The sequence below is a fragment of the Colossoma macropomum genome, unplaced genomic scaffold (genome assembly GCF_904425465.1).
Source record: "Colossoma macropomum unplaced genomic scaffold, Colossoma_macropomum, whole genome shotgun sequence".
NCBI lineage: Eukaryota > Metazoa > Chordata > Actinopteri > Characiformes > Serrasalmidae > Colossoma > Colossoma macropomum.
In genome coordinates, this window is record NW_023496050.1 from 1,898,936 (window position 1) to 1,925,751 (window position 26,816).

Sequence of the window (26,816 nt, forward strand, 5' to 3'; positions counted from 1 at the left end):
GTTACTACAGATCCAAACCAATCCAAGTCAAGGCATGTCCAGGACATTTCTACATCTACAAACTTGTACGGCCAAGTCTATTAATGCCAATGCCTACATATACTGCAGGTACGGTCTTTTTCACAGCCTTCCTATTATGAGTGTAATAATGAACTATGAATGAAGTATGACTTAAAGGGGCTGTAGGTTTATTTCTTCTTTATGACACTTTTGGGCTTCCTCTGTCAGATTTTTGTTGCCTGGGATTATGTACAAAGAAACTGACGTCAGCTTGTCCCTCATACCAATTAGAATGATGTGCAGATTTTTTAACCTAGTGCTGCTCCTCAAACCAATAGCTCTTTAGTTGAGCCTGACAGTCTACCACTGAGCAAGATAACTAGCATTTTGAGCCTTGTGTGTAAAAAATGATATATATAAAATCACTGTGACATAGAGGTCAGCATGGGCTTGATTATTAATGACCAGACCTGCCCTTCAACTACACATCAAAATCAACTGAGCTTGCAAAATCTGCCTGCGAAAACAAAACCTAGGACTGTTACCTGCCTTGTATAGACCTTTACTATTACATAAAATTGATGAGGAAAATGTATGATTTGCTGTACTTTCCTCCTTTTCCTCTCACCTTCTAATATCACTGGATGCCCATGATGCTGCTGTGCAATTAAGCTCAGATTTCTTGGCTAGTCTAACTTGTTTGTATAATGGACTGACCAAATTCAGCCACAGTTAGTGTGTGATCTGATATCTCATACCGACTCAATATCAGACTTCTGCTTGAGAACAAAAGCTTTTGAAAAAAAGCTGCTGCATTAGCCTGCTACCTTATATTTCCATTTTTTTTTATATTTCCTAGGCTATGCCACTGCCACCATGCAGTCTAAATACTCATGCAGAAAAACTGTGTTTTATAGCTATTACATTTAATTTGTATTGAATTATTATTCACATCATTTTCACTTACATATCATCAAGTCCAATACAAAGCCAAATATAAAAAATGGTGAGGCAGTAAGTAAAATGCAAGTAAAAACAGAAAGCAGAGATTTTTATGCTGTGTTCTTAGGGGTATTTTATTAAAAACAAACAAACCAAAAAGATTTCATATGAAATATTTTACCATGTCAACAATTGATATTTGAAAATATAAACTAATTTTAAATCAACACATTTCAAATAGGTTGAGACAAAACAACTCCCCAGGTAAACATATGAACTGGAGATGAACTTCGGAAAACCCTATTGTCCGTACATACAGTTTGTCACTGCATCTATAAATTCAAGTAAGCCTGCGCTATACAAAGTGGAAGCCATATATCAACAACATCCAGAATTGCTACTGATGGACTGATGCACGGTGGAAATGTGCCATGGTTTAACTTGATTATGAAAATAAAATTATTAAGTGAATAAAGCAGAAAGGCCACTGAAAAACAAAACAGGCAGGTCACTCTTGGCCTTACTCTTTTTCTTGGTGGAAACAAAAAGCACAAACCCTTTCTAACTAACCTGAGCCCAGACAAAATAGCACAAACACATAAACACATCTCACCCGGCAACCAACAGCTACACTAACAGCAACAATAGCAATCCTTTTCTCGGTGGCCATACATTCCCCATGAGCCTCTTTTGCACATGTGCTTCTGTTTTTATTTACACTTTTCCTACTATCACATTTTTGTTTATTTTAATTGAGTTTAAAGCCCCTTTAAATCTTTCCAGAATTACCTGACATTAAAAGATGAGATACAATCTTCACTGCAGTGATCAATTCTATCAATTCAATCAATTCTACACTGCAGTTGATACATGTCCTTTGTATCTATGACAGTTGCTTTAAACAGTCCCGTCTATGACCCCTGCACTAACTACACTTCACTGGATCAGCCCTGGAGAGCCAGTAATGAAACTCGGTTGGGAATCTGTGATGCTGATTTCAACTGGAACGGCTGGTACCGGCTGTTCTATTATGGGATGGACATTCGTATGGCAGAGAGCTGCATTCCTACATCCAGATGTGGGACTGATTACACTCTGTGGCTCAACGGTCCTCATCCTCAGATAGAGGATGGAGTGGTCACTCGCCAGGCCTGTGGGAATGGAGGAAGTGACTGCTGCTACTACAAAGCCGCTCTAATTCATGTTAAAGCATGTCCAGGCAATTACTATGTGTACGAATTGTTTAAGCCTTCTGCCTGCAATATGACTTACTGTGCAGGTACAGTATTTAAATTACACTTATATGTGCTTTTAAAGTGTTTATTACAACATTTTTAGGAGTGCTTTAAATATTCCTTTTTTTTTTTAGATGCCAACACTACGACTCCAACACCTGCCTCACCAACTGAGGACAGTGTACAATCAGATACGACCATAAGTAGGTTGCTATACATACTTTCACCATATACCTTTTCTAAGCATATTTCTTCTTTCATTTAATCTGCAAACATTTAAGCAATGTGCAGTTGACTGTATACACTATAAATGGACAAAACTATTGGGACATCTACACATTACACATAAAGGAGCTTATGGAGTTGGTCCCCTGCTGCAGCTTTCACTCTTCTGGGAAACTTTCTACAAGATTTTGAAGTTTGTCTTTGAGAATTTTTGTCCATTCATCCAGAAGAGCATTTGTGAGGTCAGACACCAGGTCAGGGGTCTGTGCAGGCCAGTGAAGTTCTTCCACACCAAACTCACCCAACCATGCCTTTATGAACCTTGCTTTGTGCACTGGTGCACAGTCACAGTCACTGTTAGCACAATGAAGTCAGGCAGGTAACGTTCTCCTGGCATTCACCAAACCCAGACTCATCCACCAGACTGCTAGGTAGAGACGTGTGATTTGTCACTCCACAAAAAACGTTTCCACTGCTCCAGAGTTCAGTGGCCCAGCACTTTACACCACTCCATCCAACGCTTGGCATTGTGCTTGGTGATGTAAGGCTTGCATGCAGCTGCTTGGCCATGGAACCATGGAAGCTCTGTGACTTTATGTGATCTCCCACTTTGTGGCTGATTTGCTGTGGTTCCTAAACCACAGGAGGGAAGAAATTTCACGAACTGACTTGTTGCAATGGTGGCATCCTATCACAGTACTACATGTGAATTCAGTGAGCTCTTAGAACTCTTAGAACGACCCATTCCTTCACAAATGTTTGTAAAAGCAGACTGCAAGGCTAGGTGCTTAATTTCATATACGTGTAGCAATGCGACTGAATGAAACACTTGAATTCAATGATTAAGAGGTGTTCCCAATACTTTTGTCAATATATGGTGTATTTATAGCATATATACGTGTATATTTCCATTTGTCATTTTTCAGTTTTTGACATAATTTGCCTTTAATATTACAAATTTCCTGATGAATGCATTGATAGAAATGATATATATATATATATATATATATATATATATATATATATATATATATATATATCACATTTTTGAGTTTTTCCCCATTTAAATGTTTCTTCAATGACCTTTTTTCCACAGCACCCACTACAAACAACTTCACATTCGACCCCTGCTACAACTACAGTGTCCTTGATAACAACTGGAGAAGCACCAAGAGCTACAGCTACAAAGGTCGTGATGACACTCTTGTTAAATGGAATGGCTGGTATCGGCTGTATCTTCAGGGAGTGAGCGCTCAGATGTCTGAGTGGTGTATGAGCTACATGACATGTGGTGGTTACACACCACTTTCGCTCGGTGGTTCTCATCCACAGCCAGAGGATGGCATTGTCACTCGGGAAGTCTACGGATCCAGTGGCAGCCAGTGCACAGCCTACAGATCCAAACCAATCCAAGTAAAAGCCTGTCCAGGAGATTACTACGTCTATAAATTTGTCAAGCCAGACATTTCCATCCCGATGCCTTCTTACTGCGCTGGTATTGTCTCTTTCAACTTTTATCAGCACAGATCAGAGCAAGATCAGTCTTGCTATATCATATTTAAGAAATAACAACTTTCAGCTAACCTAAATACAATTTCAAATCACATTTAATCTCACATTGCTACTGTTTAAACGCCAGTCATATCATTTATTATGTTTACATTAAAAATGGACTCTTTCTCATTACAGTTACTGTTAACCACCCAAATTATGATCCATGCAATAATTACACTGCTTTGGATCAACCCTGGAGAGCTAATAATGTGAGTGGTTTTGGCATTGTTGATGACATCTTCAAGTGGAATGGCTGGTACAGGTTACTGTTTTATGGAAACAACATCCGTATGGCAGAGAGCTGTGTCCCAACATACAGATGTAGTGGTCGTTACACTCTGTGGCTCAATGGTCCTCATCCTCAGATAGAGGATGGAGTGGTCACTCGCCAGGTCTGTGGGAATCAAGATAGTAACTGCTATCGTTTGAAAAGTCTCACAATTCAGGTGAAAGCATGCCCGGGCAACTTTTATGTGTACGAGTTTGTCCGCCCAGGTGCCTATGATATGGTTTACTGTTCAGGTACTGCTTACTTACTTTGCCTTGCAGACTGTTCAAAATGTACAATTTTTAACAGGTATACATTTATACTTTAATATTTTTTATATTTTTTTTCTTCAGACTCCAGCTCTATAACACCAGCCTCAGTTCCAGTCACCAATGAAGACTTCAACATGAACATGAGTAGGTATTTTTGGAAAATCATATACTCTATAGTTACCGCTGCATGATTAGACAAGCATTTCAATGTTTTGTGTTCATCTTGAATGTTTTGTAAAATTCTATTTTTTTTTGTTAAAAAAATAACTATGTTATCTTGAGATCACAAGATCACAAGATAATTAACCCGATCTCTCAAGATAACAGTGCAGAAAATTATAACTCCCTCATGGCCTCTCCAGACTTCTCTACTTACATGCTCAATAAGTTTAAAACCAGTCATACGTTTTTTGTTTGAACAGTTCAGATGTTACATTGTCCTGGAAATCACATACATTTGACATTTGGATTACAAGATTCCTGTCATTTATATTGCTTAATTCAATTGCCTTGTCTTTATCTGTACTTGTGTCTGTATCTGCTCTGTTCCCACAGCCCCTGACCCCTGTAACAACTACACTGTTCTCAATGACTCATGGAGAACCACATACAGAAGCTACGGCTATGAGAGTTATGATGACACTACTGTCAATTGGAATGGCTGGTATCGGCTGTATCTCCAGGGAAAGAGCGCTCAGCTTTCAGAAGCTTGTTTGGGCTACATATCATGTGGTGGTTACACCCCACTTATGCTTAACGAGTCTCATCCACTAATACAAGACGGCATAGTAACCAGAGAAGTTTATGGGGCATACTACAGCGAATGCCGCTACTACAAGTCCAACCCAATCCAAGTCAAAGCGTGTCCAGGACATTACTATGTCTACAAACTTGTCAAGCCAAATGTATCAATCCCGATGCCTACATACTGTGCAGGTAACAATCTCATCTATTTTTTTCTGTTTTGTTTTAATTGGATGCTGTTTGCTTTTCACGCATTAAGTACAATTCAAGATGACAACTTAAATCTTTAGTATGTTTTGAAAGCAACTTTAAAACTCTGTCTGTCTGTCTGTCTTAAATGTGAGGAAAATCACTAGACAAATACACATTTCTTTAATCTAATATAAAAGTGTCAGTGGTTTGATTGCAAGATGTATAATTCTTATATTTTCACCCTTTTTTTCACGACAGCTGCTTTTGATAAACCCACTTATGACCCCTGCACTAACTACACTTCTCTGGATCAACCATGGAGAGCCACTAATGCAATTGGACTAAAAATTTATGATGGTCATTTCACCTGGAACGGCTGGTACCGGATGTTCAATTATGGGATGGACATCCGAATGGCAGAGAGCTGCGTTAATGTGTCCAAATGTGGTACTTACTACACTCTGTGGCTCAATGGTCCTCATCCTCAGATAGAGGATGGAGTGATTGCTCGTCAGGTCTGCGGGAACTCGGGATCCAGATGCTGTTTCTTCCAATTCTTTGCAATTCAAGTGAAAGCATGTCCAAACAACTACTATGTCTATGAGATTTACAATCCATACTATTACTTCGGTAACAGCTACTATTACTACTACTACTCCAACCGTCACTTATACTATAATTCTGCTATGGCTTATTGTACAGGTACAAACTTTGACTTCATTTGTATTCTGGGTTGTAAGAGCATTGCAATGCTTTATCATGTATTTGATTTTAAAATAATTTGTTCTTCAGATAGCAGCACCATAACCCCTACTCTTGCCCCAGTAATCGCAGATACTGGATCCAGAGTGACGATGCGTAAGTTTTCCCAGCGATAGACGTCTCCATTAAACTCCTACTGTTGTCATTCAATGAAGCCATTACTACACTACTATACTACTAATATACTTCTACTATTCAGATAGTTTTAAATCTGATCCTGAAAAGAAATGATAATAAACCAACAACTGTAGCTTCAGTGGATAACTATGGTTATGAGTTTTGTATGTCATATGTTGAATTAGGTAGTCTAGTTTAACAATGTGGGGTATTATTGTATTTCCATTCTCTGTATAGGCTCCACATTTCACTTGTTGCATATGAAAGTAAGTGCACTAAACAGAAAATTGACCAATTCATGATGACTTTTTCCACAGCAATCACACCGACTAGCAACAATTTTGATCCTTGTTACAACTACACTGCTCTTAATGACTACAGGAGGGGCATTACCAGTTCCTATAGTGGTCATGGTAATGATGACACCCTTATTCAGTGGAATGGCTGGTATCGGCTGTATCTCCAGGGAAAAAGTGCTCAGTTGTCTGAGTGGTGTGTGAGCGACGTTTCGTGTGGTGGTTACACTCCACTTATACTAGGTGGCACTCATCCAAAGATACAAGATGGCATTGTTACAAGAGACATTCATGTATTCTCCGACGGAAACTGCAATTATTTCTCCAGATCCAGCCCAATCCAAGTGAAGGCCTGTCCAGGACAGTACTACGTCTATAAACTTGTTAAGCCATATATATCAATTCCTTTGCCTGGATATTGTACAGGTAAGGCACAACTGTTTTCTTGCTTTATGCATCATGGATAGTGAGAAATGTTATTTATAGTTGGCCCTCTGAGGAGTGTATATTTGTTTGGGCAACACTTTTTTTAACAGCAATCTGCATTGGTACTTTATAAGCAATGAGCATTGCACTGTATAAGGATAAGCACTGCATTGCATATTTAAAATGAATACTTAAGTATTAATCAACAGGCTTTGTTAGATCATCGTGGAAAATAATATTGTTGCTGTATTTATTTATTTATTTATTTATTTATTTTTAAAAGGTTTACTAACTTAGTTACTTATTTACTTACTTACTTACTTACTTCTTTACCCATTCAGTTTATTTTGGCATTAATTTTTCATTGTTACTCCAAAGCAACTTGACTTGTGAATACAGTTTTTTTAAAAGTGATATGTTACTACTTTCATTTGAGAGCATCAAGTTATTGAGTTATACTGATACATACATTTCATAAACATGGGAATGATGCTTCATAGCAGTATCATAAATATGTCATATTTCTATTTGCTTTTACATGAACTAAATTGCGAAAGTTGACAACAAGAATAATAATGGTTACATTATTTGAGTGGTCTTTTTAAGATGAAACTCTCTGTAATTTATCGACAGCATATCAATGATGTAGCAGCAGTGAATACATTCAGTAGATGTATTCTATGTGTCCAAATTTATATCTGTAGATCTTAACCTGAGAGGCCACTGAACATGTAACAGGTCTAATACAGACCATCTCAACATACTCAACAAGCTGTTATAGACACACTATTGACACCATTATGTAACTGGAGCTTTACTGGATTAGGTTAGGGTTAGGATTAGGCCCAGGGTAAGGGTTAGGGTTAAGTATTGGGGTGAAATTAAGATTTGGGTTAGGACTAGAGCCAGGGTTAGGGTTAGGATTCAGTTTTAGGTTAAAGTTAGAGTTAGGATTAGGTTTTGGGTTGAGGTTCGATAAGGTTAGGTTTTGCATAATGAAAGCAACACATTAAGTCTACTTCATGTAACGCATTAACAATACATCTATCTAATGTAAGTGATGCATCAGCAGTATCTTCAAGCTACTTCACTGATCACATCATAGTAATGTCAGTTATTGTTCCTTGAATCTACATTTATTGTGTATTTTATCAGATCCACTTACCAATATACATGCACTTTCTAGTTCTACAATTACAGATTTCCATCTGTCTGTTTCTCTGTATAATTAATTACTCCCTATTATTCCATTCAGAACTGGCCAGAGCCCACACTGGACCACCACAGAGCAGGGATTATTTGGGTTGGCAATCATTCTCAGTATCTCCACACAGTTTATGTTAGTCATCCTCTAGTCTTTCACCAGATGTCAGTTTCTGGCCAGCAGACACACACACACACACACACACACACTATTATGTCTGAGTCAATGCAGCGCTGAGAATGATCCACCATCCACATAATACCTTATCATTGGTGGTCTTTTGTGGTTCCTGACCATTAAATGGCTTAAGGGAAAATAAAAAATAATGCAGAGAAACAGATGAATAACAATTTTAAATTGTAGAACCACAAAGACCATATATATGGTAAGTGGATCCAATTTCACAGATAAAGTTGTAGATATTAACCAAGTGTAAGTAATTATTTTCAGTAACAAAAAAGTTTAAAGTGTAACTAAATTACACTAAACTGCCCCTCACCGAGTTTGTGTGGATTAATTAAGTAAATGTGAGGTACAAACTCCACAGTACTGTTTAAGTAGCGCCATGGCATAAAAGATTGCTCACTAACAACGTATTTAGTATGTACTTGTTTATTATCTAGACACAAAATTGAATCTGGGCTGTAAAAGAAAACAATAATTCTTACAGTGGTTTTACTGCATACTTCCCATTTGCTTTTTGACATTTTATGGACATGTATCTTATTCAACACCTAATTAATTATGACTAATAATCACTACGTCCCTTTCACATATCAGCTTAATAACTAGAACCTGTTATTTCATTGTAATTTGGATAGGCTGTCTTGGTACTCTGTATCATTTTACCCAAAATAAATACACAGCACTTCAGAGTTTGTACAACATATTGTTACCCAGTGAAGACCAAGAATATTTTGGTCATTTCATTGTATTTTATTTAAACTGTCTACAAACTTACCATCATGTTACCCAAATTAATTATCTAATACTTTAGAGTTTGTACCTTGTGCCGGGTTAATAACTTAAATTTATGGGACTGTATAAGTAACTGTTGTCATAAAATCTAATATTCTGTTTCTCTATCAATGGCTTAATTAAGTCCATTAATGTACTTGCTTGTCATACTTTACCCTAATTAAATCAAAATATATTCTGACTTGTTTCTCAGAAAGATGAAAATCAGAAAAAAATCGCTGTTCCAAACAATTCCATCCATCCAATGTAAAAAAAAAAAACCCTACCTGACAATTGAAATTGCATGCCAAGAGCAGCTTTCTACTATCCGCTGTTTTAACAGATTGATGGTAAAAACAAATGGGATCATCCAGGAAACCTGTGTAATGCTTCACATCTGTGTAGCACTTAAAACCATGCGTAGAAACAGTAGAAATACTGTTAGCTCAGTGCAAATGCGTGTCTCTGGGAACACTTGGCAAAAAGTAGACTAAACGTCACAGTCCTATAAAATGTTTGAATTATCTTCCTCTGAGGAATGACACCAGTATCTGACTGTACAAACATGGCCCAATACCTTTGAGACAGAATTGTTTGGAATGACAAATAACAGATAAATATTAGAGAAGTAATGGATAAATAACGGTCAAGGCTACCTAAAGGCTGAGGCACGATGAACAAAACAAACAACATTAACAAATTAACATTATGTTTTGTTGTCCAATGTATTCCTGGTTTTATGCAAAGGATGTTTTGCTTATATTTGCAGCAGGCAAAAAAAAAAAGAAAAAAACCTTGGCGTTTGGTTGTTAAGATAATGTTAAGATGATGTTAGTTATGTAAGTTAATGTGATGGTAAGATAATTTTTATAGTTTTAAATTATATCAAGGGTACCATCCTGTTGTTTTTATTGAGTTTTGAAAATTAGACATCCGCATAAAAATGTAGTTTGAGAGTACATATGACATTGTTTTTAAAAAAGCATTTTGTTTGTAATGAAATGTACTCCATATGCAGAGCAATGTGTTGCCACAGTTCAACTTCACAAGACGTTTCTTTGTTTGTTTTACAGCGTCCTTCACTTACCCAACTACTGACCCCTGCAATAACTACAATGTTTTGAATGATATATATCGAGCAACAAGCAGTACAAACGAAATATATCAGTGGTCATTGTTTAGACGGTGCGACACCGATAACGTTTGGAATGGCTGGTACCGGCTTTCCTATCAGGGCAATAATGCTCGTATGCCAGAATCATGTGTTAGTCCAGGGAGATGTGAAAGTAATGCCCCTCTTTGGCTCAATGGTGGTCACCCACGACTGGAAGATGGAATAGTCACTCGGCAAGTGTGTGGGAGCACATACCAAGACTGCTGTTATTACAAATCCTATCCCATTCAAGTGAAGGCTTGTCCAGGAAATTATTACGTATATGAGTTTATCAGACCACTCACCTGTGCAGTGTACTGTATAGGTAGATATGTTTCTTTTTATTTGTGATGTTTAATTGCTTGCATTATATATTTTTCTTTGTCTTGTCTTTCAAGTTGAATTAATTTTTTAAAAATGTCCCTTGTTACAGATGTGGCCAGCATTACCTCAATTTCTGCTCCAGGGATCTTGCAAACAACAACATCCATGACTGTGGCCACCACTACAGCTACAAGTAAACTTACTGCATTGACCACTATTTCTCACTCATTTATACTATGGGATCACAAGTAATACCAAAAATGTATATTTTTCCTTTTTATTATATTTTAAAAAGTGTATGCTGTACACTGTAAAGAACTGATGTAAATGATATAGCAGACATTCTTAGTAAACTAATGATAATCCTCAAAGAAACAGTTCAGGCTTCAGGATTTTACGATAATTAGCTGTTATTTGCAAAGCACATTGGGAAAGTGGTCGATACCTTATGTTGTAATGATCTTACATAGCATTCCTGACATTTTTGTTTGTTTATGTTCATTTGTGCTTTTTTCTGTCTACAGTTCATTTTTTGTTTGTTTGTTTGTTTTGTTTTACCTAAATATTCAAAATACATCTGAATGTATTTTGAATAGTTAAGTATTCCAACCATGATGATGTTTTTTTTAGTTAGGGCCAAGGCCCTTTGGCTGGCCCAAAGTGTAATTACACACCTCTATAACCTAAGAAAAGCTCACCCAGTTTGCATTCAAGTCCCTGTAGCTACTGAATAATAAGCCTTAGTATGTAATAAATCTGGGATTTTAAAGGATTAACTAATTTATTCTGTAACGTTATAATTGATAATAGATAATTGGTTACTGCCATCTTTGTAGTCTTAATGACTGGTGTAGGTGCAGTAACTGCTGTAATGTGATGACCAGGTCATGGTGTGATGAAGGTTCAAGCATTTGCTACCAGAATCTACCTAGACAGATTTGCCCTGTTTGCATGTATCTTGTAGTATATAATGTAATAAAACTGAGGGTCATCATTCAGCTGTGGGTTCACATTAGAGCACATACTAGCTGTACATTAGAAATACAGGCGAGTAGAAAAACAAAGTACAAATACAGTAATCAGCTGTGTTTAGAAATAAAGTACTGTAATTCTATAATACAGTATAAGTGCTGCAAGTAAACAGTAAATTACTGGAGAAACTTCTGCCAGTAAATGACTGTAATTTGATACTGAATTTTATCTCTTGATTTTACTATTAACATCTCATACTCTCTTTTCCTTTTCCTTAGAGAGCACTACCACTGGACTAAATCCACATGAGGCTACTACTCTACAACAAAGCTTTACCACAGGTATGGCTAGCAGAATTTCTGGGAAGGTTTTCAAATTAAATTTGCATTGTCGATCAGTAGCTGCAGCTGTACTGATGTTTAACCTCTGAAAGTGCTTTCTATAGCAGCACTGAAGATCCTTGAACTTGAGAAAGCAATTATATATAAAACAGAGAGATCAGGCTACTCAGCCAGTAGAGAGGCTTGATTCAATTTTTAGTTTGACTTTAGAAATGATCTGTACTGACTAGTAGTTTTGTAGAAGTCTCCTAATTTGCTAACATTATTTTTCAATTGTTTTTCACCAACTAACACACAATGCTTAGCCTATTTTAAATTATATAAGAGATGTTCCTGGTCAAATGAAGAATGATTAGTTGCACCATTAAGAAGACTAATTTTTCAATTTTTCATTTTCCATTTTTCATAGTTGATTTTTAATCAAAATGTAATAATATTTATTTGCCTCTTAATAGCTTGGGCATCTTTTCAAGTCTCTTTTTAACTTGGCCTGACCCACTATGACTCACCACTCGGTTTTTCATCACCTATGCTGTGTGAGTGGCTACTCACAGCAGAAGGGGGGTGCAGGATAACGAGGAGCAGACTATTGAAATGGAGCACACTCGCACTTGACAGATTAGCCTGTAATTGGCTAACCATAAAACCTTTACCATGCAAAAGTTGTTTTGAGAAGTTTGTGCATAACCTACATAATGTGTGTGAGTAATTGCTTTGTCTGGCTATAAGCTTGGTGTAAAAGCGTGATGTAGTGCCTTTCTCTTTGTTGCTGTTAGCCGTGTAGCAGAGGAAAGTGATGAAGCTGTATCAGCAGTCACGTATAAGAAACAGAGTAGTTCAGCACTTAAACCCCAGCAAATCTACTTTTCTAGTTTTGAAATGTTAAGCATTCAGTGGCGAGTGGAGGAGGATGATGAAACGTTGGTTGACAATGTTTTTCCATACCCAAATTTATTTAATAGAAAAGAGCTGGTACAGTGTTATTATAACTTCTTACCCAGGAAATTGATATCTACATGCACCTGTACATCAGTTTACTGTACAGGTAAATACCTTCTCAGAAATACATGTTTTTTTCTTAGTTGGCAAAGATTTCTCTTAAATTACAGGTGTTAATAGCATTACCCCACCTACCACTCCAGTACATTCAGAAACAGCAATCGTAGAGTCCACAGCTGTGTACGCCACTACCACTACAGGTAAACACACTCACTTTCTCTCACCAATTTGCCCTGTGGAATCAGCAATAATCAGAAGTTATAGCAGAAAAATATATATCTTTTCCTTAGAGAGCACTACCACTGATGTGAATCTACATGAGGCCACTACTGTACAACAAAGCTTTACTACAGGTATGACTAGCACACCGTCTGTTAAAGTTTTCTGCTTTTCTGAAGTTTGCTTCTTTAGTTCTGCACTGGAGCTACCTCTGCACATAGCAGCACTAAGGACCCAAACTCATTTTAGCAGTGTCTAAACATGACTCTTTACATAATTTTTCCAACCAACAACAAATTAATATATAAAACACAGAGATCATAGTACACAGTTAGTAGGGAGGCTAGATTAGTTGCTAAAACTATACTAACTTTGGTGTTTTCACTGTTTATGCTTGGCAGGTTAGCTTTCTACTTCATGTATATTGTGCAAGCCAATGCAAACTGCAATGTATTAGTGTGACATCTTTAGAGATCTTTACTGTAGGAAGCCAAAATTCTTGTTTTCCTGTAATCTTTCAACAAAATGTAATAATATTAGCCTGCTGATTAAATGTCTTCTGGTTGTCTCATTGTATCATTGAGCGTAAATGCTCAGTTAGCTCTGAGACCCTCTTAATATCTTGATTTACTCCAAAATACATGTTGATAAGCAAGGAAAATTCATTTTTCTGTTCAACATTCAGTTTAATAGATGCAGCACCATACAAATGAGAGTCAGGTCAACCTAAAATGATAAAATAACTGATTACCCTTTTTGTCTGTTAAATTAATTTGAGGACACTAGAGGCCACCCAAATCAAACGTCTTAGTTTAGTCAAAAGTTCTCCCAACTCGCTTTTCTAATTCTGCATCTCAGTCCAGTAAACAAAATAAAAGTTGTGTTCCCCACTCACTGTAACTTTTCCTATAACACAATCCATTCAAACATTTTCTCTTCCTGAGCTTCTACATGACAAAATTCCTTCAGACACTTCTCTTCTTAGAATAGGAACGGTTCAGGCTAGTAGGTAAATTAAGTTTATATTATATTATTATACTAATTATTATTAGTATTAATAATAATAATAATAATAATAATAATAATAATAATAATTCTACATTATTTACTAAACAAAAGCAGAAGCTGAACTAAAAAATTAACAGAACTTTTGACTTAAGTAAGTTGAGTTGACTAAAGACATGCTGTGGAATCAGTTATGCTATAATTTTATATTTAGCTGACTTATTTTTAACAGTGTGGAGTATAACCATTATACTACATTTGCCTAGTGCAAAGTGTACCCTGAGCATTTTGACTGACATTGGCCAAACCCAGAGTTATGCTATATTTTCATACCAAGGACGAAAATATTAAAAGAAAACAGTTGGCAAATTAAAGTATTGGTAAATGTTAATATTAATTTTAATAAAATTGTAAGAAATAATAAAAAAAAAAAACCTTCTCTCTCAATTACAGATGTTTACAGCATTGCCCCACCTACCACTCCTAAAAACGCAGAAACAACAGCAATCATAAAGTCTACAGCCGTGGACACCACTACCACTACAGGTAAACATTACTCACAGAGGGTCCCATGTTGGCTGGCTACTCCAACATTGCGGTGGAGTACGGTTACCATAGCGACTCTACTATAGCTTAAATGATAACAAAATGTTCTTTTCTAGTTTGTTAATGTGCTCTTTCATGCATTAAGTGAAATTTTATACATCTCTTCCTCTGTCTTCAGTTTGAGAAATGAGTAACAGTTCACTGTTTCCACCAAACTAGCGAGTGTTCAGATTTACAGATATGCTGCAATACATTGTAGTTTTTCAGAGGTATCCCAGGCAAAGTTTCAGTGGCTATAGGCCTTGAAGGACCAAAAGGGTGAACCAAGTTTGCTGTTTGTTTTTGAGTGTCTAATATTCCCTATTGGACAGCATAATGTCATGAGAAGATTTTTGGGGGTCACGGGGTCCAACAGTTTATTTAGAAGGTCCCGGACCCCTCAGGACCCCCTGTATTTTGAACCTTGATTACTTATATGCATATAACAATATGATATATATATATATATATATATATATATATATATATATATATATATATATATATATATATATATATATATATATATATATACATACACACACACACACACACACACATATATATATATATATATATATATATATATATGTGTGTGTGTGTGTATGTGTGTGTGTGTATGTATGTATATTTAGACAATACAATCTATCTATCTATCTATCTATCTATCTATCTATCTGTATTTCTATAAATACAGATAATATATAGATATAGATAATGGATTTAGGACGTGTATTGTGTATTGTCTATCTGTCTACAAACTAAGCTCTCTTGTTGTAATTTTAGAATTACAATGTTTTAAATATACATGTCTCATATTTTCTTTGTTGTCCCACAGAGAGCACTACCACAGAGATCACTACCACAGAGATCAATCTACATGAAGCTTCTACTGTAGAAAGAATCTTTACCACAGGTATTGCTAGCACACATTCTGGGAAAGTTTCACTCGTTACACTAATTTCAGTAGAACTCGCCTCACTGAACATTGAACCATGATATACAGTCAGTGCACTGATAGTGCTTAATTTGCTGGAAGAGTAAAGTTAGAGAAGAAAATCTAGTTAGAGAGTTGAACTGTAATGCATGTAATTTGCTTGGTGCACCAGTTTGTTTTAAAGGAACAATTATAGATTATTATTATTTCATTTCTGCTTTCTGATTACAGTTAACAGTTAGAATGTGGTGTAAGATTCTAAATGACGTTATACTGTGATATTTTTTAAATACAATGAACCAGATTCATTTGCCTGCATCAAATGTAATGTTTGGAGAATCCTCTTCTTGAGTGTTGGAAGTAGGATTAGCTTTTAAACCAAATAAGTAAAGAGTTTGACATGTTAAGAGCTGAAATGCATGTTGACATTGATTTTTACTGCAATCGGTTTTAGCTTTTAATCCTATTGTTCATTTTACAGTAGATTTTCGCTAGTAAAAACTATTAAAAAGATATTTAATATTTATTAGTTGAAATTAAATTTTCACATGTGCAAATTAAATTCATATCAAGAACTAGATATGAATTAGTTGAAATTTAATTCTCACATGGGAGTTCAAGAGATCAAGCAATTATAAAGTAGTACAATTTTAAATAGGAAAAAAAAAAACACACAGCATAGCTATAAAAAACGGATCTTACATTGCCTGATTACATTATCTAGAGGTAGCATGCCATGTGAAAGAAAAAAATTCAGGTCCTAAAATCGAACCTTGTGGGACTCAATAAGGAATGTTAAACATTTTTAATGACATTAATTGAGATCAAAAAGTATTATTCATTAAATATGATATAACCCTTTTTGATATAACTGTTCCTCAGTGGCCTACTCAGCTTTCAATGTGGATAACAAGGTGAAGAGAAAATGTATTAAATTGCAGAAATCTTCAGAGAGAGAAAAAAAATCAAGCTTGTTATTGTGACGCGGCAACAGAATTCAGACGCTCGCGGATGAAAAAATGCAAACAGTGTTTTATTATCAGGGGACACAAGCGGGGTTGAAAAACAAGCGTGTGTCTTGATCAAAAGGCAGCAGAAGATCACCGAAGTGATCATAACACAGGGCAGACAAAACCAAGGGGAAAGTCAAAATCGTCGTCAAAAAGGCAGGCAGAAAGGTCAAAAACACAAATCCAATACAGAATCAGCAAAGGTACAAAAGGAGTAGGCAAAAATCAAGCTCGATATAACAAACGTGGGTCGAAAACAATCACTCATAAACAGATCAGAAAAAACGCTCAGTAAGTTCCGGAGAATCAACACCTCGCAAAGTACCCTAACTAAAGCCCGGGCTGATATACTATTCTAAGAGAGTCATATGATTCAAAACACAGGTGTTCTTAGTCAATATTCAGGTGATTGGGAACGCTGACAGGTGCGTGAACGATTGTCATAGGTCATGTGATCACCCAAGGGATTATGGGCAATGGAGTCCGCTCTGGACTCCGAGTCCGAGAGAAGTTGCTCATCCACGTGATCTCCCAGGTCCTTCTGGGAAACGTAGTCCGAATCCGTCCGAGGTGTGACAGTTATTCTTAAAGAAATTCAGCAAATTCTGTCAAAAAAGTCACCAATTTGTAAGTTTTGTGACTAGCAACTAAAAAAGTCACATACTAAAAAGACATGAATTCATCAACAGTGGATGCTGATTTTTAAGGATGAGTCTTTAATTGAATACGATTATTTTGACCCATATTGCTCTTTAGCTTTCTTATGTTTGAAATTGCACAAGTTGTGTTGACTAATGTGTTTATTAAAACAAATACTTTGTTTTGTTTTTGAACTGGTTGAATTTTGAACCCAGTCTCAATACTGTGGGGCTTGTTTACTAATCTTAATTACCAAGTTAAGTGGCTTATATGATGTCAAAGTAAAGGGGAACTGTAGAAACCAAGCAAGAGATTGATAGTTTACTTAATTCAAATAACTTGCCTGTGTGTTCTTTTCTGCTACACCTTACTACCCTTTCTGTCTTTTCTTCAGAAACAAGTACAACCAAGATCAAACGAATTGGTAATACCACTTCAGGATTTAATGCTACCACAGGTAGGTAACAGTTACATTGTGGGTAGGTTTTCTGAATGCCTCTTAGATTTTCTCTTGGTTGTGTTGAATATTGAAAGATAAACAGACTCTAAACCATGCAGGATATTAAAAAAGCCCTAAAATGTCATGGATTTACATATTTCATTTACTTTATTTTTCATTCTATGATGAGTAATTTGCTTCTCTAGATAAAGTTCTATCAAACTGAACTACCAACTAACACACAGTGCTGTCTGCTTAAATATATATAGGATATAAAAGAACTATGTCTTAATTGGCAGGTGTAACACCAGCATCAAACACAGCACAGATCATAGAGGCAATCATAGCTGTAGCTTAATAATGAAGACTCTGTTGTGTCATTCAAAGACTGCTCAAATTCAGCTCCTCAGACTCAGGAGGGTCAGTGATTACTCACATTCAAAAGGGTTCCTCGGTGTTGTCACAATCCAGATTTAAGCTAATGCTTGTATTTTAATGCTTGTATTTATCGTGCTTCATTCCGTTGTTAAAGATATCATTTTCTCTCTTTAGCCCATTTGTACACTTGCATGAAGCTGAACTGCACTGTGGATGAGTGGTGTGGGGAGAAAGATGGACTCTATGGTTGCTTCTGTAATGAAAGTCATTCTAGATCAAGGCCTGAAGTTTACGGTAAAGTAAATTTTGATGTGCAGCAGCTTTAAGAGTTGTTTCACTAAAACAGTTTTTCACACCTCTTTCCATTTTATGCTGCATTTTGTTTCAGACTCCAGAGAAACCTGTGAGAGCAGCTCTGGCACCATGTCTCTGTCCCGCTGTCAGCTCTTTGAAGCTGGTTTCCCTGCACACGTCCTGCACCTGAGTGACCCCAGGTGCAGAGGAACTCTCCAAAACGGCAGACTGGTGTTCCACTTTGATAATGATGACCACATCTGTGGCACAAACCTCACGGTAAACTAACAAAATATGGCTAAAGTTCTTTATAGAGCTTAGTAAGCTGACATCTGCATACAGAATAATACAGAAGTCTGAAAAGGCCATGAGCTGTTACTATAATTTTCTGGATAGTCATCTTAAGATAACAAGTTGATTATCTTGTGATCTCAAGTTAACAACTTAACTGGTTATCTCAGGATAGTTATCTTGAGATCACAAGATACTTAATTGGTTATAACAAAGTTGTTATCTTGAGATAACCAGTTAATTATCTTGTGATCTCAAGAAAACAAATTTTGTTATCTTGAGATAACCAGTTAAGTATCTTATGATCTCAAGATAAAAAAGTTTTTATCTTGAGATCACAAAATAAATAACTCATTATCTCAAGATAACAATCCAGAAAATTATAACTACCTCATGACCTCAGACTTCCGTAGTATAACAATAAATTCAAAACTATTTTAATTTACATGCCCACAAAAAGGCCACCTAAATCAGTACATTTGGGTGATTTTTTTAATCTAAGAAATAATAGAGTAATCTGAAAAAAATACATTTAAGAAAGATAAACATCAAGCAATTCTTGCACATCTTTCTAACAGATTTCTGTTCTTTTTCTCTACTAGTTTAATAATCAGTCATGGAGATGCATTTTGTAACTTACTTTTTCTATAGTAATGTCTACCAGATTAGTTCGATGTCAAAAAAGTTGAAAACATCTTATGGACTTTTTAACGAATTTGGACTTTAGGCACAGACTCACCCCAAACATTTGAGATGAAGACCTTTGCCCACTAACATCAATACATCATCCCAAGGCATGGTGTGTGCTCAGTAACATGCATGGTGGGGACCAGGCTTTGGTAGAGAAATCACAGGTTCATGTTTTGTAAATTGGGCAGGGACACCCAAACTTCATAAATCATGCCTTCCACAGCCAATATGGTATGTCATTTCACAAGAGGTCTTTCGGCTTTGTGGGCTTTTAGAAAAAAAGTCACATTCTCTGGTATTTTACAGCAATAACGTCTGTCTTCATCCACTTTTGCAAGGTATTGTAGGATTAATGTGGTCTCTTTAACTACCATCATTCCCACAGTATTCTGAAAAATGTTTTTTTTTTAGTTTTTATATTTTTATGGTCGCTATGTTGTGTTTTAAAAAAGCCCCTCTTTACACAATAATCTTAGCACTCAACGTAACATATGTTGGCATTCGGGGGATTTTTCTCACATGGTGTTTAACAATGTATTTTCATGACATACACTGGCTAAATGTTCCTAGAAGATTAAACCAAATTAACAATATCAACAGGCCAACGGCACACACTTCATCTACGAGAACTCTATCCAGGGGGTGGTAGACTCAGCACATGGCCCCATCAATAGACAGAAACATCTGGAACTGCAATTCTCCTGTGTTTATCAGCTCAGACAGACACTCACCATGGAAACGACACTCTATGCTTTGCACAGGTGGGACATGCCACTGCCTGGGTCTTCACTGAAATGTTACTGATTAGAAAAGACAGACAGAGTGTTTTAGGATTTTGAAACAGGCGTAATATGTAGTTGGATGCATGGGTACCTGACTTTGAACGAAAGTGGAGGAGCTATTATTTTGTTGTCTGAGCTAAAATCTATAGACTATCAAATATTAGTAACAATAATTTTTACACCTGTGTGTTTAATTATATAGGGGTGTAATGATGAAGACCTCTAATACATAGTAATACATATAATGTTTTAACATTGTGTGAATGTACTATTTCAATCAGCCAAATCTTGAGAAAATAAGACATTATTTGACATAATAATTTCGAGAAATGTGTTTTATAAGTTTCCACATCCTGCTGCAAGAAAAGTTGAGAAAAACATGGGAGGGTGATACAGTTACAGAAAAAAATGTCATTTTGTTAAATAATGCTCACACAGGTATTTCACTTGGTGATGAAATTTCATTTGAATTAAAAGTCTCCATTCCTGTAGGGCCCACCTTAATATCTTGCAGCATGGGGCTGATTTCCAGTGTGGAGTGGGGGATTAGCCCAATGCTGGCAGGACTCAGACAAGACGTGTGTAGAGAAATCCTATAAATTTATGAATAGCCTAAATAAAAGGATAAATAAAACAATCACTTAAACAGTGGAGGAAAATAAGTATTTATCAACAATTCTTTCATGAAATGTATTTCCAGTGCAGCTATTCACATGAAATTTAGACCAATCATTTGGAATTCATCAATAAAACTATACTAAAGATATATAAAGAATTTCTTACAGTCAAATCCAGAAAAGGGTTATGAGTAATAAACTGAAATGACACAGGAAAGAAGTATAAGCACCACTAGGGCCATTATCCACAAGTGGAAGTAACATCAATTGACCATCAACTGACCATATAAAGGAGCTCCTCGCAATACTTCCAGCCAGGCAGTCAGAAAGTTAGTCATAAGAGTAGCCCAAGAGCCAAGAACTACTCGAAAAGAGCTTGAGAAAGACCTAGAAGCAGCAGGTACAGTTGTCACACAGAAAACAACAGGCAATGCACTCCACTGCCACTGCCTCCATTCGCAATCACACCAGAAGATTCCATTACCAAATAAAAGATTCACCAGTGGGCCCACAAAAATCTTCGAGATTTGTAGACTGTCTGTGAGAGATTAGTTTCTTTGTTCAGGAAAAGCCTGAAGCTGTCATTCCGAAACGCAGAAAAATTTCAGTGCATTTAATAGTTTATTCTTGTGTCATTCCACATTATTGCATATTTTCTTATATTTATGTGGATTGTAATGTTATGATTTCTTTAGCAGTGCAGCTATGAGATAATTTCAATTTCTGGTCAAAATGTCATCTGAATACCTGCATTGGGAACTTAATTTTTAATAATTAAAATAATTATAATAATAAATAATATCCAAAAGTAAAATTATGAAAAATCAATAAAACCATTAAAAATAGTGGTAAAGCAATTAATTGCTTGAACAACACACAAATTGCATTCTTGTAAGCTACAGAAATGGCAGAGCCTTCAGTCAAAAGGCCACAGCTGTGGAACGTGTCATTAATAAAGGTGTACAAAGATATATCTGACGTTTGGCAGTCATTTTCAGTCATGACTAACACTACAGAAAACCAATTATAAGACCGTAGGGGTGGGAGCAGGACAACACTAAACATGGTTATATGCAGACCTCTAGTTTGAATAAGAAGTGCTCCATTGGCTTCATTGCTCAGGTGCCTATGTTTCATGGCCAGGAAAACATTTCATATTTACAGCTTTACAGCACATCATTTGAATGTTTCAACTACTAACCAACGTGTGTTTGGATGTTTTCACAGTATGGTTCACAAAACCCTTCCAAGTGGTCAGGGGATGTACCGGGTCAGGATGATTCCCTATCAGGATGCTGCCTTCACCCATCCTTACAATGGCAGTGTGAACATAGTGGTGGATCAGCGGATCTATGTGGAAGTGGCTGTTCAGGGGGTGGACAGCCGCCAGATCGCCACAGTGATAGATTCATGTTGGGCCAGTCCTGTGAATGACCAGACTTTCGCTGTCCGCTGGGACCTCATCATCAATGAGTACGTTTTTCTTTGCCTAGATGCATACATTTCTGTTAAACAGAGCATTAGAGGTGGGTGATACAGAACATTTACCTGCCTCTACATCTATTTTCTATCTAAGCTGTTCTTTATTGATTTGAAAGTTAAATATGATAAATAATTTTCAGGTGTCCTAATCCAGATGACGGCACAGTTGAAGTTCTTCAGAATGGTGTCTCCACTACTGGCCATTTCTCCTTCAAGATGTTCTCATTTAATGGCAACTACTCCAAAGTTTTCCTTCACTGTGCCATTCACCTTTGCCTTTACCAGGGCAACAACTGTGCAGCAGTGAGTTCCGACCTTCCATCACCCTTTCCCATGTGGAATAGAGTGAATACTTAAGAAAACACTAATACTACTGTTTTAAGATATCTCAAATAAAATAGTATTCACAATCATAATTTCTTATAAGCCCATAAGAGCATAAGTATAAGAGCCATATAAACACTATTGTGAAAACCCATATTCTTCCTGGTCTCACATGTGCATGGTTGAGTGAGCAAAACAGCAGATTATATGGCAATAAATATCATTTTAAGATAAGAAAATATTGAAAAGTGTTGGTGACACTATTTGACTGGTCAGTTTTAGATGAAATAAACACTCAACAGACTCTCAGGTACATATCAACTGGATTAGGGGTTGGTTAAAAAGGAGGATTACATCTTACATTGAGTTCATGCTACAAAGAATTGAGACTTTTAAAGCAAGGGGAGGCCATACTCAATATTAGTACAGTTCTCTTATAAAGTGTCCAGTGGTGAATGAGCTGCATGTTCTACTGAGAGTTTTTCTTCAACCTTCAGTGCAGTAGCTAAATGAAAATGCTCAATTCAGCCAATTTTGGACAGAGAATTTCTAGCAAGACAGAATAAATACCCAATTTGTGTACAGAATAAATACCCAACACCACAGTCACCCATGTGAAACGCAAATTATCTTTGAAAATTAACACTTGGTTGTGTCATTTCACAATAACTGCAAACCTTTTTTTCATATAACTTGATAGGTATAGGTCATTCACATTGTCATGGATAAATGTCAGAGCACTGTTTAATTTTTTTGAATTCAGACATATTCATAGATTTTTATATACATAGATTCTTTTTTACTGGATAAGACACTGTTTTGGCTTTTTAACTTATGCTTTATATATGTGTTACAGACAATTTTGGCTGAATTAATCTGCATTTGACCCGTATGCACTTGAACATATAGCAGCGAGAATTTGTTAATTAAATGAAGTGTGAGAAACCCCCCATTTATCTTATGTATTCTGCAGCACTGTTTCCCTGGACACCATCACAGAGTTAGACGATCTCTGGACATCCATGACACTGCCTCCATCTCTGTTGGGCCTTTTGTCTGGACTGCTGGAAGCAGAGGTGAATGCTCACATTTTAAAAGTCACACCACCTTATTTAAATACAATTTAAATTATTAAAGCTGTCTAAACACAGTTGAGTAACTGTGTTAAAGAAACAAACTGGCTTAAAGGTTATAGGAGTGAGGAATTGCCCCAGGGACAAGTCTTGGATATTTAAGGGGTTAACCATTAAAAAGCATAGTTCTATATAAAATCTATATGTTGTTCTAGTACCCAAACTGAAAGAAAAAAAAAATCTTTGAAACTTTTTATTGCTTTTCATAACAAGCAAGGCAGTATCAACTCAGTAATGGTGGGCAGAACAAGCAGTGTAATACGATTTTACAAAGTACAGGCAAAAAATACACACAGTAGAGCTAGAAAAATCAGTGATCATTATAAGAAGTCTTGGGCCCAGTGTTCTTGAATAGACTTGTCCCATTTCCCATTTACTGCTTATCTTTGTTTAGACTGGCAGTGAGATGCATGCAAACTATAATTTCTATTTATTCTTCTTCTTTTGTTTGTTTTTTCTTTTTTGTTGTCTGTAAAATATGCCATTAGCACCTTTTATTAAATCAAAGAAAAATGAGAATCTAAAATGAGCATGATTTAGGAATGGAATACAAACCTCAGTTCCAAACATGTTGGGACTGTATGTGAATTTCAAATGATCACAGAAATCAGTGTATGCAAATCCACTATTAGCAGTCAAGTAGCTTTTGTGAGCATTACTGAAAGGGAAGAATAAGCTAAGACCAGCAGAATCTCATGAATTCATGTCTGTTAATTTTCTCCTATGTATTTACTGTAGCTGATGTAACTCATTGTAATTTGAATTTATTTTTTATTTGTAACACATCATTTTTATTTTTTCTGTTTACAGGTGTCTAGATTCTAGAGGCGATGAAGCTGTGGCAGATCCATCTCCAAAACACATACAGACATGTTCAAACACTTTTATACCCTTTTATTTTATCAAAAAGAATGCCTGATTAATCCTGAGACATTTTCACATTAAAAGATCTTCATCCTTACATGAAGCTTCAGATTATCAAGTTATCGGCCCTTAGGCACAAATATTTGGTGGGCGCCCAACATTTTTCCTGTAACTTGGGTGGCTGGCGATCTTATATTTGGCTTTTGAAATGAGCGTCCTCCACTCTTGGGTCTCACTTTTAAAGACTGCCAGTTGAGAATTGTACAAATCTCACTCCTACATACAGACTTCTCTTCAAAAGCTTTGCTAAGGGTCCCAATATTTTTGTCCATACCTGGAGAAGTATCAGGTCTCACTTTTACACACCCCCAAGCACATCTTTTGTATATCTGGAGTTTAACAATGAGTAAGGGTACCAATACTTTTGACCTTTTATATTCATTATTAATGAAATTTCCCACAACTCTGTTTTATATTCTTTCAAAGAATATGCTTAGTGCTGCACTATATGAAGATCTCTGTGTAATTAATATAACAGTCAATTACAAAATCATATGTCTGTGAAGGGGCTTCTACAACTGTAGAGATATGTACAATCAAAATATATAGTTACTAATGTAAGCATTAATCAGAAGCAAGCACAGCTCAGCTGTGACTGGGCAAATAAGTGAATGTTGGTTGATTATTTTCATTGGGATAAAATGTTCTTTGATCATTTAAACAGCATTTATGGCATTTTCAACATTAAAGTTTGAGCAAACAAGCACTGTGTATCTTCTGATTTGACCACTGATGGAAACTATGATTCCCACACACACCTCATCAACAAGCACTCACCAACCAGGTACCACACTCACTCTCCTCATCAACTAGAGGGCTGTACCACAAAGAAAGCTCAATAAAATCAGGATTTGGTAAAAACAAAACCAAACATTCAAGAGTATATGACTTTATTGGTTTCCTGTAATATTATAACAATGGTTCTTAAACTGGGGAGGGGGTTTGACGTTTACACTTTATTTCATTTTTATTTCAGTACATCAGCTGGCTGCCAGATACTTCCCTGATACAAACAACACAAACAGCTCTGCACTCCGCTCACCCACTCCTGAGGAAGAGAACCTCACTGAAACTGCTACGAGCGAAACTTTGAATACTGAGATCAATTAAAGCCATTGCCAGATTTCTGGATATCTTACATGCTGGTGTATATGCATGAGTGATGAGTGAGTGGGATATTTATAACATCCAGGGGGACTGATTTTGTAAGACTAAATGTCTTACATCATGGCAATATGTGCACGTGTACATATCGCTGCTATCCGGACAAAACCTTCTCCATCTCCAATTTTGTCATTTTTCATTTTGTGACATAATTTGAAAAAAAAGCAGTTGCCCTTTCTGTTGTGTCAAAATTTTATGATGAGGCACTATAATGCAGGTGTCAGAACACTTTATACCAAATCACCAAACCACAAAACATCTTAAAGAACATCTCAAGGTTGTTAAATGAGAACACTGGCTTGGTAAGAAAACACAAGTACAGGATCCTTGGATGACCTTGTTCATCAAAACAATTTAAATGTATACTCATAAGAGACCACTACTTGTGCTTTTTTGTGAGTGTGACTCCATCTTATGATTACAATGAATTTTATTTTTAGTTATAAAGGGCATTTAATGAACACAATTTACTTCAGGCCTGTAATAACCTGGTTTAATGGTAAAGTTTTGGTAAAGGGCAATTTGAGTTTATAAATGTTAATACATTATGGACACCAAATATTTGTCAAAATTATTTAAGCAATAGAACATGAGAGGGAGTGTATTATCGCGAAATAACATCACGTGATTTGTGATAACACATGACTTCAAGTGATCTATTGCTTTTATACAACTGTTAAATAAATAAAGTAAGAAATGAATAAATTGGGCTGTGAACGTGGCATTTAATATGTTTTAATGTTAGTGATTCCTTCCACCAAATTATAGTTCCTTAACAAGCAGCTTGTTGCTACGTCAGAGTAACGAACTCTGCTCACTCGCTGCACAGTTTGCTGTAAGCCTCGTAAACTGCCGCAATATCAAGTTTAGCTCAGCGTTGTCTTTTTTTGCCAGAACATATTATGGTTGTTTTGTTCCAG

At 36.2% G+C, this 26,816-nt stretch overlaps 1 protein-coding gene across 1 annotated transcript; it reads left to right on the plus strand.

The window, feature by feature from the left end:
• Nucleotides 1-5: 5 nt before the first annotated feature.
• Nucleotides 6-25,185, plus strand: LOC118804505. The gene is made up of 25 exons (XM_036564991.1): nucleotides 6-108; nucleotides 1,835-2,221; nucleotides 2,312-2,380; nucleotides 3,499-3,897; nucleotides 4,092-4,478; nucleotides 4,578-4,640; nucleotides 5,052-5,432; nucleotides 5,691-6,134; nucleotides 6,225-6,290; nucleotides 6,629-7,033; nucleotides 10,268-10,672; nucleotides 10,781-10,864; nucleotides 11,922-11,984; nucleotides 13,094-13,183; nucleotides 13,274-13,336; nucleotides 14,661-14,753; nucleotides 15,631-15,708; nucleotides 17,773-17,835; nucleotides 18,370-18,489; nucleotides 18,584-18,768; nucleotides 20,071-20,231; nucleotides 22,097-22,342; nucleotides 22,492-22,654; nucleotides 23,649-23,751; nucleotides 24,619-25,185. The coding sequence occupies exons 1-25, from the start codon at nucleotides 84-86 to the stop codon at nucleotides 24,624-24,626; spliced, it is 4,551 nt and encodes a 1,516-aa protein (XP_036420884.1). The 5' UTR covers nucleotides 6-83; the 3' UTR covers nucleotides 24,627-25,185.
• Nucleotides 25,186-26,816: the final 1,631 nt, after the last annotated feature.

Bases quoted from the DNA above. Each gene is read 5' to 3' on its own strand.
- LOC118804505 (XM_036564991.1), top strand. From the start codon at position 84: ATGCCAATGCCTACATATACTGCAG. The intron at 6,135-6,224 runs GTACAAACTTTG...TTTGTTCTTCAG, and splicing joins TGCTATGGCTTATTGTACAG to ATAGCAGCACCATAACCCCT. The intron at 6,291-6,628 runs GTAAGTTTTCCC...CTTTTTCCACAG, and splicing joins TGGATCCAGAGTGACGATGC to CAATCACACCGACTAGCAAC.